The sequence below is a fragment of the Aphelocoma coerulescens genome, chromosome 2 (genome assembly GCF_041296385.1).
Source record: "Aphelocoma coerulescens isolate FSJ_1873_10779 chromosome 2, UR_Acoe_1.0, whole genome shotgun sequence".
In the NCBI taxonomy this organism is placed as follows: Eukaryota; Metazoa; Chordata; class Aves; order Passeriformes; family Corvidae; genus Aphelocoma; species Aphelocoma coerulescens.
The window spans coordinates 64,642,571-64,656,647 of NC_091015.1; the positions used below are offsets into that span (position 1 = coordinate 64,642,571).

Here is a 14,077-nt window from a genome sequence, read left to right on the forward strand (position 1 = left end):
TGCCTGCTGCTAGTGCAGGGCTGGGAAGAAATGTCATCAAAGATTCCCTCAGCATATACTGGTAGGGAAAGAAGCAGGTGGAAAGAAGAATAGCATAGCATACTTCAGCTGGAAGGGACCAACGTCAGTTTTATAGTCCAACTGTGTGACCACTTCAGGGCTGATGAAAAGGTAAAGTATGGCTTTAAGGGCACTGTCCAAATGCCTCTTCAACACTGACGAACATGAGGCATCAACCACTTTTCCAAGAGGTCTGTTCCAGAGTTTGACACCCTTTTGGTAAAGAAATGTTTCCTCATGTCAAGTCTGAACTCCCCATGATGGATAAAGGTTTCAACCATTTTCCATGTGGCCTGGCACTGGGTACCAGGGAGAAGCAAGCAGCACCTTCCTCTCAGAGTCTCCTCAGGAAGCTGTAGAGAGCACTGAGGTCACCCCTTAGCCTCCATCTCTCCAAATTAGAGAAACCCAGACTCCTCAGCTGCTTCTCAGAGGACATGCCTGCCAGCACCTTATCCGGTAGCAGAGGTACCCTCCTCTGGTTGTGTTCATGTACCTTCACATCCTTTTTAAATGGTGAGGCCCTGAACCGCACACAGTACTCAAGGTGAGGCTGCACCAGTGATAAATAGGGTGGGATAATCACCTCTTTTGACTGCCTGATGATGCTGTGTTTGATGCACTCCAGATGAGGTTTGCTTTCCTGGCTGCCAGGGCACACAGACTGCTGACTCCTGTTGCACCTCCTGCTAACCAGCACCCCCAAATGCCTTTCTGGAGGGCTGCAGTTACTCCATCCCAGGTGCAGCGTACAGCATTTGTTCTCATTTGGTTTTGTGCTGTTAGTGAAACTTTGATTCATATGAGTGACTCTCAGTATAAATATTCTCTTATTTTTGTTTACACAGATGGAAACCTTCACCATACTGATGTTTCCCTGTTTGAGGAACCTACTGAGTTTGAATACTTGAGGAAAGTGCTCTTTGAATATATGATGGGTCGTGAGACAAAGGTATGGAAATTTGTATATGCTGACAGGTGATTCAGGTTAGAGTAAAGTTTAACACCCTTGCTGTATAGATGTGAAGTACCGTGTGTTTGTGATTTGTTATATGCTGCTTATTTCTGACACAGGATTCAATAGGCTTTCACATTTTCTTCCAAAGAGACATAATCCATAACTTTGAAACTTCATCAGCCTGCCAAGATGAGTGGAAGGTGGAGGGGGATTTCACATCTCTCACCACTGTACCTATCAAGACAAAAACCGTTACGGGTAGATATGATTTTATCAGCAAAAGTCCTGTTGTCAGTCAAATTTAATGTAAAATGAAAGCTGGTATGCACAATATTAGCAAAACTGATCTTTTGATGTAATCTTGACACAAACATGGTAAGTAACAGTTGGATTAAATAACAGTTTGTTAGTAGCTGTGAAGATGGTGAAATACCTCTTCAGTTGTTCCTTATAGATGTTTCATAGTGCTCCCAAATCTGTGTACCTTAGGTAGTATTAATTCACTCTTAAAAGTAGTGAAAAGCTGGACAGTAGGCTTCTTGTAAGCTGCAGGCTTGTGAAATCATTCCTGAACTTTTAGTAGGAATTTTAGTAGCTTCTCGCAATACTGGTGCTTAGGGACTGACCGTATTCAAAAGAGGTATGTTGTAACACAAACATTTTTCTTGGATAATAAATTTTATATGGATGAATTTTTGTATTTGATGTTTTTCTTCTCCCTGGAGTTCTTCCATTGTTGACCAGCTTTCAACTTAGAGTGCCATAAAGCAAAGAGATTTTATGTAGGTTTCTGTGTTAATTAGCTCTGTTCTCATTGTGCTCTTTACAGAATAAAACTTGGACAGTGAAGGGTATCCTTTCCTTATGGGATTCTTCTTTCTCTCTCTTTTTATCCCACTTTTAATTTTGATATTAATTCCTTTTTTTATTACCAATACAAATCTCTGATGTGAAAAACCCAGAATCAATAGTTACCTTCTGTTCTCAAACCTGTGGCTCTCCTACTTTAATGACAAGCCACTAAAATAATTAATAAAAATATGTACAGTAGTGGATTTTATGATTTCGAATTGTAAGGGACTTACACAAATGAAAATGCTAAAAAGTCTGTCAGCAGTGTTTCGTCTTAAGGGAAGTCTTGAAACAGCTGCAGACAACTACTGCAGATAGCTGATGCACGTAGCAAATTTTCATTCAAGAAAGGCTAATTTGAAACCTCGTTTTCACTCATCAAAATTTTTTCTTACTGATCTTCAAAACATTGCTATGCATGCCTCAAAACTTTGGATTATAAATTGTTACATTTTTTTCCCTTTTTAACAGTGTTGTACTAAAATTTGCAGTTGATTTCATCAATAACAGCAACAAATTACAATCACTGCTGAAGAAAATTGTCTTTAGCTCTTTCTTTGGTGTTTCTTTTTCTTTAGTTTCTGTCTTTGGTGAAGTTTTGCTTCAAAAAGTAGTTTCAAGCTGATTTCATCTGCTGGTTTTCTTTCAATCATTAGATGTGTTGCTGGAGGACACTGAGCTTAGTGTCTGCTCTCATCAGGATTATATAATTATAAATTTATGGAACTATGTCTTGAGAACTGGTTTCATCCTGCTACATGGACTGGAAAACCATGAGCAGTAATGATGTGAATGATAAAACCTTTTAAAACAGTTTTAAATATGTTAGTAGAGTATTAATGTGCTCTCCCCCCCTCCCCCCCCAATACAGTTCTTGAGTTAAAAGATAGGCGTTGTAATTTATCTTCTCAGTACAGGTATTCCTTTCTCTCAACTTTTATCTTCCTGGACAAGAAGAGGTGTTTTTTTAATCTTAATTTTGTCTTGTAAGATCATTCTGGTGGCCCTTCTCTGTGAAGGATCCCGTTTTGCAGCACAAATATGTATGCTATGTCTCAAAGGTGATTCAGTAATGGAACTGTTGATATCTCTGGACATGCTTCCTCTTTTTTGAACAGAGTTCAAAAGAATCTGTGCAAATTATCCAGGATGTATTGCCAATTATGCAGCCTAGTAAATGATACTGGAATGTGATCAAGACATTAATGAATGTACCAGTTGGTCTACAGTATTGGAGACATAAGAGAAATGTGGAGGTTGATACAGATCTGAGAGTCAGGAATTACTGTCATGACTTGTAACGTGTAACTTATCACATCCTTTGTAAACTGCTTGACCAAGGTGTATTTGTGTCTTTGTTGGGAGGTTTTACTGTCTTGCCCTCCAGTCCAACTTTATTATTTGCTTGGCAGGATATATGCAACGAGATTGACAGCTTTTTCTAAGCATGCACTTTTATCTAGTATGCTGTCTTATTAATGGACTCTATCATTTGAGCATAGATACCATAGAATTTATACCATACTAGAGTAGCTGAAGTTTGTGACCATAGAATCTTATCATATATAATGTGCAAACATTTTTTTCAAATAATTCACATCATGCATATACAATGTGAAACAAATAGTTGTATCTTACTGATTTCACAGTTGTCCACTGACATTAATAAAATAGTATCCAGTATTATTAAATTAAATAATTCTTAAAATATTACAAAGCATTTTTGTGGATGTGGAATTATGTATGGATAACCTATATCTTTTTAGACAATGGCCAAGGTTATAACAACAGTGCTGAAGTTCCCAGCAGATCAGACTCAGAAGATACTAGAACGAGAAGATGCTCGACCAATGGTAAGTTATGTAAGTAAATCAGGTTTATGCAAGAGGATTAGGTGTCAAGAATAAGGAATTAGAAACTTTTTTTTCATCTTCCTTTCCCTGTGTCCACATTCAAGTGGTCTCTGTTTCTCCCTCCTTCCCTCTTCTTTAGTGGAATATCAAATTCCAGCTCTAGGTTTGACTTTATAGCAAGAGTGAGAAAAAAAGCAAGCATTTTTCTTTACTAGTGTTTTTCTTCAGTTAAGCCATATTTCTGATAGTGATGGGTACAATTGGACCAAAGCAAGTTGAAGCATCACTACTATTCTGTGGGTGAATTTTCTAATTTAAAAAAGTAATCTGACATATTAAATATGTATATATATAAATACATATAATGTATAAAATTCACACTTCTTAAATTCAGAAGTTTTCGTGAAGTCATACCAGTTTTTATGAAAATGTATCAAGAAACATTTTTTCAGCCCTAGGATAAAATTTCTGGCAAAAACAACAGGCAGTTTGCTCGTAGAATAGAAAATTGAGTATCTCAATCACCTGACATATGTGTGTTTGAAGTGAGATGTGTACAGTTTTATCTTAAGTGGGTATCCTAACAAGACTGGGGTTTTGATTAGGTTTTGGGGTTTTTTTGTGAGCCTGTTTTATTTTTGTACTGAAAAAACACGAAAATATGTCCGTTCACTCTGGGTCAGGACATGTCAAAAATAAGAGTCATCAACACTTTGGTGTTGTCTTTCTCCCCGCATTGTTTCCCATGTTGTCTTTTTTTTAACATTTGCTTAGTACTTACCAGTCTGCCTATTTACTAGAAAGGTGAAATTGGGTTTGAGAAGCAGACGCAAAAGGGCATAAGATTATATGAGCATAAGCATTTCTTTGGTATTACTGTTACTGTTTTATTTATTGGAGATACTTTTAATTAAAATAAAAACTACAGTAATAGTCTCCTCTACATTGTATCTGGAGTCAACCCTGTGATCTCTCTCTTTGTGGGTCAGCTTAGTGAAATATTTAGGAATTAAAGTGAGAGGAAGAATTGCATTCTGTTTCTCTCACTGACCATGCATATATATTTATTTAGTGCTTGCAAATACAGAATAAAATAAAAATTTCAATAATTTTACATTTCACTTGAAGTAGATACATTAAAGTCCTGTAGATTCACTGAAACAAATTTTTAAAAAGTCTGTACTTTCGTCTTGCAGTATCACATCAGAGGAAAGTGTTAAATACTTCAACATTTTCTTGTACACTTAGTACGTTTGAGAGTCCTGCAATCTTAAATATTTTAAATACTTTTAGAAGTATATAAATATTGATAATACTGCAGCTTCAGTAAGTATCATGTATCCCAAGCATGATTTTCTCTCTCTGACATTAAAATAGAAAGCTGAGACTTTTTTTGCTTTGGTTTGGTTTGGCTTGGTTTGTTTTGGTAAGCCAGAGTAATACTTAGGAAACATTTTGAGAACAGAGAGATGGGCCTTGTTTTGCAGATACTTCAGTTTTTTGATATTTAAACCTGGTTTTCCTACAACAGACATTCACAGCTTCTGAAACAAAATAAAAACTTAACTTGACTTCATCCAACAAATTTTTATCCTTGGTATTAAATTTTGGCTAAAGCACACAGTGAGGTTTTTTTTGCAGGCTGTAAGTGCTTTGATTTGTTTAGGATATCATTGTTCAAATAGCTCTTGAGTTTCACTTAGCAGTCCCTTCTTGGCTCATATCTAGCCTATGAATTTTCTCCTTTCCACATCCACAAAGGGATTAAGTTAGACATCTAATGGAAACTCAAATATTAGGGTGTATTATGAAGGAAGAAGTATTTTTTCCTTCACTTTCAAAGTTACTATGTTCGTTTGCTGAAGCACAAATTATTCTGGGGATGAGTCTTCCATAATTCCGTTTAGACCTAAAAAGTTGGAGAGGTCTTTACAAATTATTCTGTCAAGAAATATGCTTGGGTTTTTTTGTTTTTTATTTATTGGCATTTGCTGACATGGCAGTAGTGTTTCTACACACTTAATATTGGACTGATGCTGGTATATGAAAATATCTAATATTTAGCTCTCATGAGCAATGAAGTTCTGAACTACAACATAAATGTGCATTTTAACATAAAGCTGTTAGTTTATTGCTAAAACATCTGTAAGTAATTTTAATGTGTAAATTATTAACTTGCTGTGCTACTAGAGTGTGGTACTAAGTATCTGTGCGTAATTTTATGCCCTCTCAGTGGGCATATATTTAACAAGTTTCTGAAAATTTGTAACATTCACTGGTCAATAAACATATGCTAGATCAATGTAATCTTTAGTAATCTGGCTTTTACTATGTAGTTGTTGTGATCTAACTGCTGCAATCTCATCCATAGATGTCCACAGAGTTCTTATTTGTTAACACTACCTAACGCTATTAACAAAATAGTCCAATAAGCTCTTTTCTTCCTGGCTTTGTAGTTTGCCTCACCTCGCAGTGGTATCTTTTGAATATGCCACCAGTCTGTACTTAGCTAGCGTGTGGGTGAGTGGAGTCTAATACATTCTTGTTTTATGTAAAATGAAATCTGTATTATGCAATTAATGATTCTTCTACTGTTTTTTCTTTCCTGCTTTCCTTCATTAAAAAACAAATTTTGGTTGTATATGTGTATGATAATTTTTGTTCTCCTTTTAATCATGTTTTGCTTTACAAAGCCAAGTTTGAAAATGGTAAATATTGATTCAACCAATCTTTTTGATTGATCCTAACCCTAAGCATAACTTCAAGTGTTGATTGAGCTACAGAAATCTCAGTTATAGAAACAAAATCAGATTTTAAATCAATTAATATGTAATATTGAATTTTATTGCACTTGGCTTTGTTTTGTCTTTATTAATTTTCTGAGTTCCTTTTTTGAATAGGCAAATAAATCAGATTTGTGGGAGACATGCTATACTGCTTGAAATGAATTATTACATCTTGTAAATATGAAAATGAATTATCTTAAAAATGATTGATGAATATTCTCTGCAGAGGGATTAGGATATGATTGCATTGAAACATCAATATCTTTCTGAATCACAGCTTTTGATATCAAGAGAAGCTAAAGCAGAGAGATGATGGAGAACAATTACGGGAGCTTTATGCTCTCAGTTTATTGTGTCTTTCTTCAAGTTTTATTGATCTACTTTAATTATGAATCTGCAACACTAGTTGTAATGTTACAAGAATGGAACAGCTGACGTAGGCCTAGAGCTGCAGGTTGCATCAGACTAGCCTAGCTAAACAAGCAACACACAAGCAATAGTTGGTTGAGAGAGGACTGGGATATGGAAGTACACAGGAAAAAACTTCCTGCGCTGACTGATAAGATTATAATTTGAGTCACTAGTGGTGTATGATATGTAATAAATTCTGCAGATGAATTCTATAGGATATGGTTGGTTCAACTTTTTTTTCCTCCTTTGCAACTGGAAAGCTTTGCACAGTTGCCAGGAGTTGATTGAGTGCACGTGAAGCAGTTGCTATCTCTTGGCTGAAATGCAGTTGTTGGCCTGTATCACTGCCAGAGCAAAATTAACTAACTTAGGCTATTGTCATTGCCAGTTACCACAGTACAGTTGTCAGGTTATCTTCCTCTCCTGCAGTCATATGAACACAGCCTTCAACACAAAACAATACCTCTTTCAAAGGAAAAAATATGTTCCTTTAACAGTCATGGTTTCTACTTTGTGTTCTTTTCCATCTTTGAATACAGTAGTGAATGCACTTCATTGTACTTAAAATGCAGTAGAGTTTGGAGTGTTTGCCAACAGCCTTCATCAGTTCTGACAAAATCAGCAACTGTTTTCTTTAGCCCTTTGTTGAAAAGAATTGAATTGTTGATATTGATGGAACAAAATTACTTCCAACACTGTTGCAGAATAGGTTGCAGAAGGTATGTTTGGAACTTACATTCTTGTCATGCTGTCTGTAATGCTGGTGTAAAAAAATTCAGGTGTTCTGAGCTGCATTTGAAACATACCATGGAAAGGCTTGTTGATATTGACCTTAATGTCAGAAATTATCTGTTACACTTTCATAACATCAGCTACTGTATATGTAAACTGTTCAGACTTCATTATTCAATTGTAGTTGCCTATTTCATCTCGAGTATTTTTGTCACTTATTCTTGCATGTATATAACTTAGAAATTAAGGGGATGCTGACTTCATTGTGAAGGCAATTGATATTTTCCTGTAGAGGAAGCTATTTGCTAGCTCTAAAGTTTTACATCATCATTTCAATTTTGATGATAAGCCTTATGCAGAGAGTACAACTTTGTTTTTCTTTGAATTAATATGTAGTGATGTGGTACACTATTTCCAGTGAGACTGCTAAATGTTTTGCTACACCTTATTTTGTTTTCATCAGTTTCTCAACTGTTTTGCAGGTACTGTAATGGAATTGCTTGCTCAAACAATTTGGCAGTTTGACTTATTTGAAGTTCTTCTATCTCCTAATTGTATTAATAAACAATGTCATTATTTTAATATTAAGAGCTTCTAAGTTGTTCTCAATAATGTAACATTTGATTATTTCTTTTAACTTTCCATTCTTCTAGTTGTGGCTACGACCATCTTGAAGAATTCGTGATGAGAATGTCTCATGACATTGCTGCTTAGAAATATGTTTATATCTCTGTTGCCCCTTGAGAAGGGACAAGAAGAAAAGCTATTATTCAAGGTCACAAACAGAACAGCAAGAACCAAAACTCTGCACCACCTTTGGACTGTGAATACAGTTAAAACTGCCTTGACAGAAATGCTAATCAGGGGTTGTTTGGTTATTTCTCTTCTATTGAATACTGTCTTCTATTTTTTGTTAAAGGTTATTTTTTTAAAGGAGAGAAAAGACTTATCCTAGGAAGGAATTGCCCACTACTGTATCTCTAGACAGGTTTTACTGGGTGTTTTTTAAGAGTTGAAATAAATGATTTGTTTCTTCTATTTATTTTTTTTATTTTTGATTGAGTTGTGCAATACATTTTGGATGGATAGCGATTGAGGTGATTTTTCTGATGAACTAGGCACTCTTGTTGACTGTTCTCTCCTGATTTGATCTTGATTGTTTGCTAAAGGTCACTTCTATATGCTTTTGCCTACAATAAATCCAAATTGCAGTACCTCGTTTGTTTACTCCTAGCTTTTGTACTTATATTTTCTGGAGAAAAGGTATGTTCCTGTAAATTGTAAATAGTTACTACATAATTGTATCATATGCTGATCTGTGACTGTTGACAGCACTAATATGAATAGAGCTAAGATGAAATAAAGTTTATTTACTGTATAATTTTGGAACATCTTTGGTATGACTTTTCTTTTAATGGACACACCAATTTTGTTCTGACTCCTGTTGGAGACATGGTTAGCTGAGATACTGCTAGGCTGAAATCACTCTCATAAGAACAGCTATTCAAGTACATTAAACTGTAAGAAGTCAATGAAGACATTCAAGTTTCCAAGAGGTCACAACCTGCAAAACACATACATGGTGGGCTGAAAAACTGGCATGAGAATGTAGCAAATAGATTCTTCTTCTGCTTTGTAGAAGTTCTAAATTATTCTAGAATCACGGAGTGGTTTGGGTTCGAAGGGACCTTAAAGATCATCTAGTTCCAACCCCCCTGCAATGGGCAGGGACATCTTTCACTAGACCAGGTCGCTGAGAGCCCTCTCCAGCCTGGCCTTGGGCACCTCCAGGGATGGGACATTTACAACTTTTCTGGGCAACCTGTTCCAGTGCCTCACCATGCTCACAGTAAAGAGTTTCTTCCTAACATATAATCTAAATCTTTCCTCTTTCAGTTTAAACCCATTCCCCTTTGTCCTAACACTATCTGCCTGTGTAAAAACTTGTTCTGAAAGGCTGCAATAAGGTCTTCTTGGAGCCTTTTCTTCTCCAGACTAACAACCCCAACTCTCTCAGCCTGCCTTCACAGCAGGGCTGCTCCAGCCCACTGAGCATCTTTGTGGCATCCTGTGGACCCACTCCAACAGGTCCGTGTTTTTTCTTGTGCTGAGGACCCCACACCTGGGCACAGCACTGCAGGTGGGATCTCACGTGATCAGGGTAGAAGGGGACAGTCACCTACCTTGACCTGTTGGCCAATCTTTTGCTGCAGCCCAGGATACCATTGGCCTTCTGGGCTGTGAGTGCACACTGCCACGTCATGTCCAGCTTTTCATTCACCAGCACCCCCAAGTTGTTCTCCAGAGGACTCTTCTCAATGAGTTCCTCTCCCAGTATTCTCCTGGTCTGGACTCATTGAGGTTGCTCCCGACCAAGGTGTAGGACTTTGCACTTAGACTTGTTTAATTTCATGAGGTTCTTACGGGCCCACTTCTCAAGTTTGTCCAGGTGCCCCTACATGGCATCCCTTCCTTTTTTTGTGCCAACTGCACCACTCGGCTTTGTGTCATCTGCAAACTTGCTGAGGGTGCAATCACATTGTCTGTGTCACTGATAAAGATGTTAGAGAGCACCAGTCCCAAGACAGAGCCCTGAGGGACACCACTCATCACTGACCTCCATCTGGACATAGAGCCATTGATCACAACTCTTGGGTTGTGTCCATCCAGCCATTTCCTTATCCACTGAATAGTCCACTCTTCAAACCCACGTATTTCCAATTTGGAGATAAGGATGTCGTGTGAGACCATGTCAAAGGCTTTAGAGACATCTAGATAGATGACATTGGTTGGTCTTTGCAGTTGTTCCATCATAGAAATCCACCATAATGGAAAATTATGTGTTTTTGTTCTTTTAAATAATTCCTGTGTGGTCTTTTTGGCATGTAAGCTGTCATCCTCTGAAGTGATACACAAGTATGCATAAATTTAACCTCTAGCTACTATGATCTTACCATATTAATAACTAACATCTGTAATGTATATGTTTGCCAAGATAGTTCAGGGTGATCAGTCCTCCATGAATAAAATTTTTAACAAGTATTTTAGGGGCAGCAGTCCTCTAAGTTGCTCATCTTTGAACATAAGGGATAGGATTTTTTACTTTTTTTTTTTTGCAAGTGCACTGGGATTCACCTTTTTTGGTTATCTGCAGGAAAAGAAACAAAAAAAGCTGAATTTATTTGCATAGATTTTTATCCTAGTGAAACTAGAAGTGAAACAATTTGAGTGATCCAAGGCCTGTTGTGGCCACTAGCAGTCTAAAGAATGCATCTGGTTTTAAATTGTTGTTTAAGGTTTTAAGGGACACAGGTTGCTTTTGATAGTTAAGTACCAAGAGTTACATCTTTATTTCCCACTGCCTTGTGTCTGACGAAACTTCAAGTTTTATGCTGCTTTAACATTTGTAGCTTCTGGGAAGTTTGGGGAAAGGGGTTAAACTTTTTACTTTTATCAAACATCAAATGTATCAAATTTGTTTTCAAGATCCAGTATTCCTTGTGTTTCCAATGTAAGCCCTTCTCTTTCCTTCTGTTGTGTAGCAGAAAGGCATCCTCCAGACTGTCAGAGCAGCAGCCTTGACTGGACTTGACATGAATATGTTTGGCTCTGAAAAAGCCTATTCCTCTCATAGCTGGCTGAGGATTTGTAGGATTTTGCTATTGCTATCGTTACAGCAGTGTAAAACATAGATATGAGCTTCAGTTTTCCATGTAAGCTGTATGTTGTCTTATGCTTTGGGAACTTCACTGCAGGGATCTATTACTTTGACAGCAAATATTACTGGGATTGCTTACAGTTCTCTTGTCCTCACACATGCATTATTTTTCACATTTTCCTATTTTGTTCTTTTCCCTTTCCATGAAAGAAACTAATTATGGACTGTACTTTGTCAATCATGACCTAAGTGCAGTGGAACAAACTGAAATAGTCTGTTTAATATTCATACAACATTGGATAGACTAAATAATATTTTCCCCTTAAGTAACCTAAATAAAGAAATTATAGTGGGATTATAGTCATTGTTTTTTTTAAAAACTAAAATCAGGTAACTGCTACCAAAATTCACATTTTGAAAAAGTTAAATGTTTGGAGTGGTTTTTTCCCAGATATATATATATATATATATATATATATATAATCATTAGCAATCACATAATTATTCCTTAATATAATGGGAAAGTGTGCTAAGTACAAGAGTTTTCTAACTGCTTCTAGATTTTCTTAAACAAGAGTATGTAAATAAGGCATTGCTTTAGAATTTAAATAAAGTTAAGGTGAATGCATGAAAATGGGTGCTTTGCTTTGAATAATGTTTTTTTTGTTTTTGGTGGTGTGTCAAATGGTGCTAGTAGTGCCAATCAACGATTGGGCTGCCTTTTTAGCAAAGGTTAGAGGATGCCAAACCTACTCAGACTCGATTATTAAAAGAGGCATCTGCAAGAGAATGTATTTGGATCGTCTTATACTGAACCTTGCATTAGTCTTCTGTGCAATATATATGATATTTGTAATTTTATGGACTTATATGTGCACAGAAAACAATGTGTAGATCCATTTATAAAGATAAGACTTAAAATGTTTATTGAGCATCCTCTAGTGTTCTAATACCAGGGATTTTATTCATGTATTATTTCAGTGCCTAGGTTGGTATTTATTGGCAACATGCTATTTCAGATTTCTTATAAACATTATCTATAAATCCATCCAACTTCTACTTCTGCCATTTATAGTACCTCTTTCTGTGATCTGTACTAAAATTTATTTACTCTCCCATGTGGTGTGTGGTATCTGGTTCTTTCCTCTAAAATGAGGATTTCAGACTCTGTAAACTGGAATAAATACTGAGAAGATTGGTTTGATTTTTGTAATCGAAACTCTTGCATAAATCCTATTGTACTTCTATGTGTGCTATAGAAAATACTTTTTTTTCTCTGTGGAGTTTGTTAAATTGAGAAGCATATTTTTCATTTGTGTTTCAAGAAAAAGACAGCTCTTTTGCAAAGTCATTACAGCTTTGTTATGGCCATCAATATGAGCTGAAGCCTGGCAGCCTCTCAACTATGTGACGAATATCTAGACCAAGCTATGGTGTAGCTGTTCCTAGATGCTGGTCCTCAATAGCATTGCTAGCGTAGGATTTTCAAACTCTCTTTGGTTGTGTATATTCATTATATGTCAAATTAGAAATGCCAGAATAGAAGTAAGCAGTAAGTTGCATGTTCTTCTACGTTGTCTCTATCCATGCTCTAGGAGTTGCTGCCTTGTATTTTCTTTCTCAGGCTTTCATTTACACCTATTGTAGTCTTCCTCTGTTAACACTTGATTTAGTTCCCTGTGTGCACTAGAGTAATTTCAAAGGCACATTGACTCAAAGGAAGTACATCTCTGGAGATTTCTTTTGTTGTAGAACAGTAACAGCCATTATTTCCTGCAGTTGCCACCTAATACCATGTGACATACCAGAAAAGAAATAATTAAGCTCACGGTAATTACATGGTATTTTATGGCTGTGCTAGCACATCGTGGTACAGCAATGGATGGTAATGGAGCTGCATGGCACAGGGATTCTGCTGTAACACATGGCTTGCATCTCTTGGTTGCAACTTTCAGAGCAGTCCAGGTCACCTGGTGGCCATTAGGCAAAGGTTAGCTGCTTTCTAATTAGGTGAAAGCCACTTTGATTTGGCAGGTAACTTTTCAAAATGGAGGCAAAGGCCTGCGTGGCTCTGGGGGCTGACCAGGTCCAGGGTGTGGAGAGCACTGTGGGTGCTGCTGCCAAAGCAGGTCTGCATGCCTGCAGCAGAGACACCTTTGCCTGTTTGCCTGTGGTTGTGTCAGGATGGCTTGCATGTCCAGCATTTCTGTAAGCATTTAACTTTGCTTAAAGGAAAAGGAATGAACAGCAGAGTGTATGCAGAGTGTATCCCCAGTTATGTGGCCCTTTTAGAACAGTAGGTAAATAAGAGGGAAAAGAAAAGAAAAAAGAAGAAGGGCGAGGTGAAAAGTTAGATTTTCCCTTTACGGTAAAGAAAATTGTAGTTAGGCTGAGCTTCTAGCTTCTACTCCCCTGAAACGTGTTTTCACATTGAAAGAAACTGTCCTCACCTTGAAGCCCTGTGGTGAGTGTTATCTTCATGTTATTTAAAGCACACCACACTTCAGCCCCAAGATTCCAGTGTTGTTACTTAATTAAATCCAATCCATCCAAATATTCAGTACTGGAAGTGTCTAGCTCAGCTAAATGTGGATTTTTTTTCTCCTCTCAGCATCAGAGGTAGCACATTCAGGAGATAATGATTCTCAGGATATTAAACTGTTCAAGGTGAAGCACAGTTTCTGTGTATTTTATGCAGGTTCTGCTATGGTGGAACCTCATTTCTAGAATGGACTTGTAGAAATGTTGCTATATAGATAGATACAGT

General features: G+C 36.9%; 1 protein-coding gene across 10 annotated transcripts in view; it reads left to right on the forward strand.

Annotated features, from left to right (window-relative positions):
• Window positions 1-9,041, forward strand: part of GOLGA4 (golgin A4) — an 80,104-nt gene extending 71,063 nt beyond the window's left edge. For 9 of the 10 annotated variants that reach the window (XM_069007842.1, XM_069007846.1, XM_069007847.1 and 6 more), the window contains 4 exons: window positions 909-1,012; window positions 3,637-3,723; window positions 6,180-6,243; window positions 8,306-9,041. In XM_069007842.1, the coding sequence (XP_068863943.1) occupies window positions 909-1,012; window positions 3,637-3,723; window positions 6,180-6,209 (221 nt within the window). In that variant the 3' untranslated portion in view covers window positions 6,210-6,243; window positions 8,306-9,041. The remainder of the gene's footprint in view (window positions 1-908; window positions 1,013-3,636; window positions 3,724-6,179; window positions 6,244-8,305) is intronic. The other variant, XM_069007839.1, reaches the window with a different exon arrangement.
• The last annotated feature ends 5,036 nt before the right edge of the window (window positions 9,042-14,077 follow it).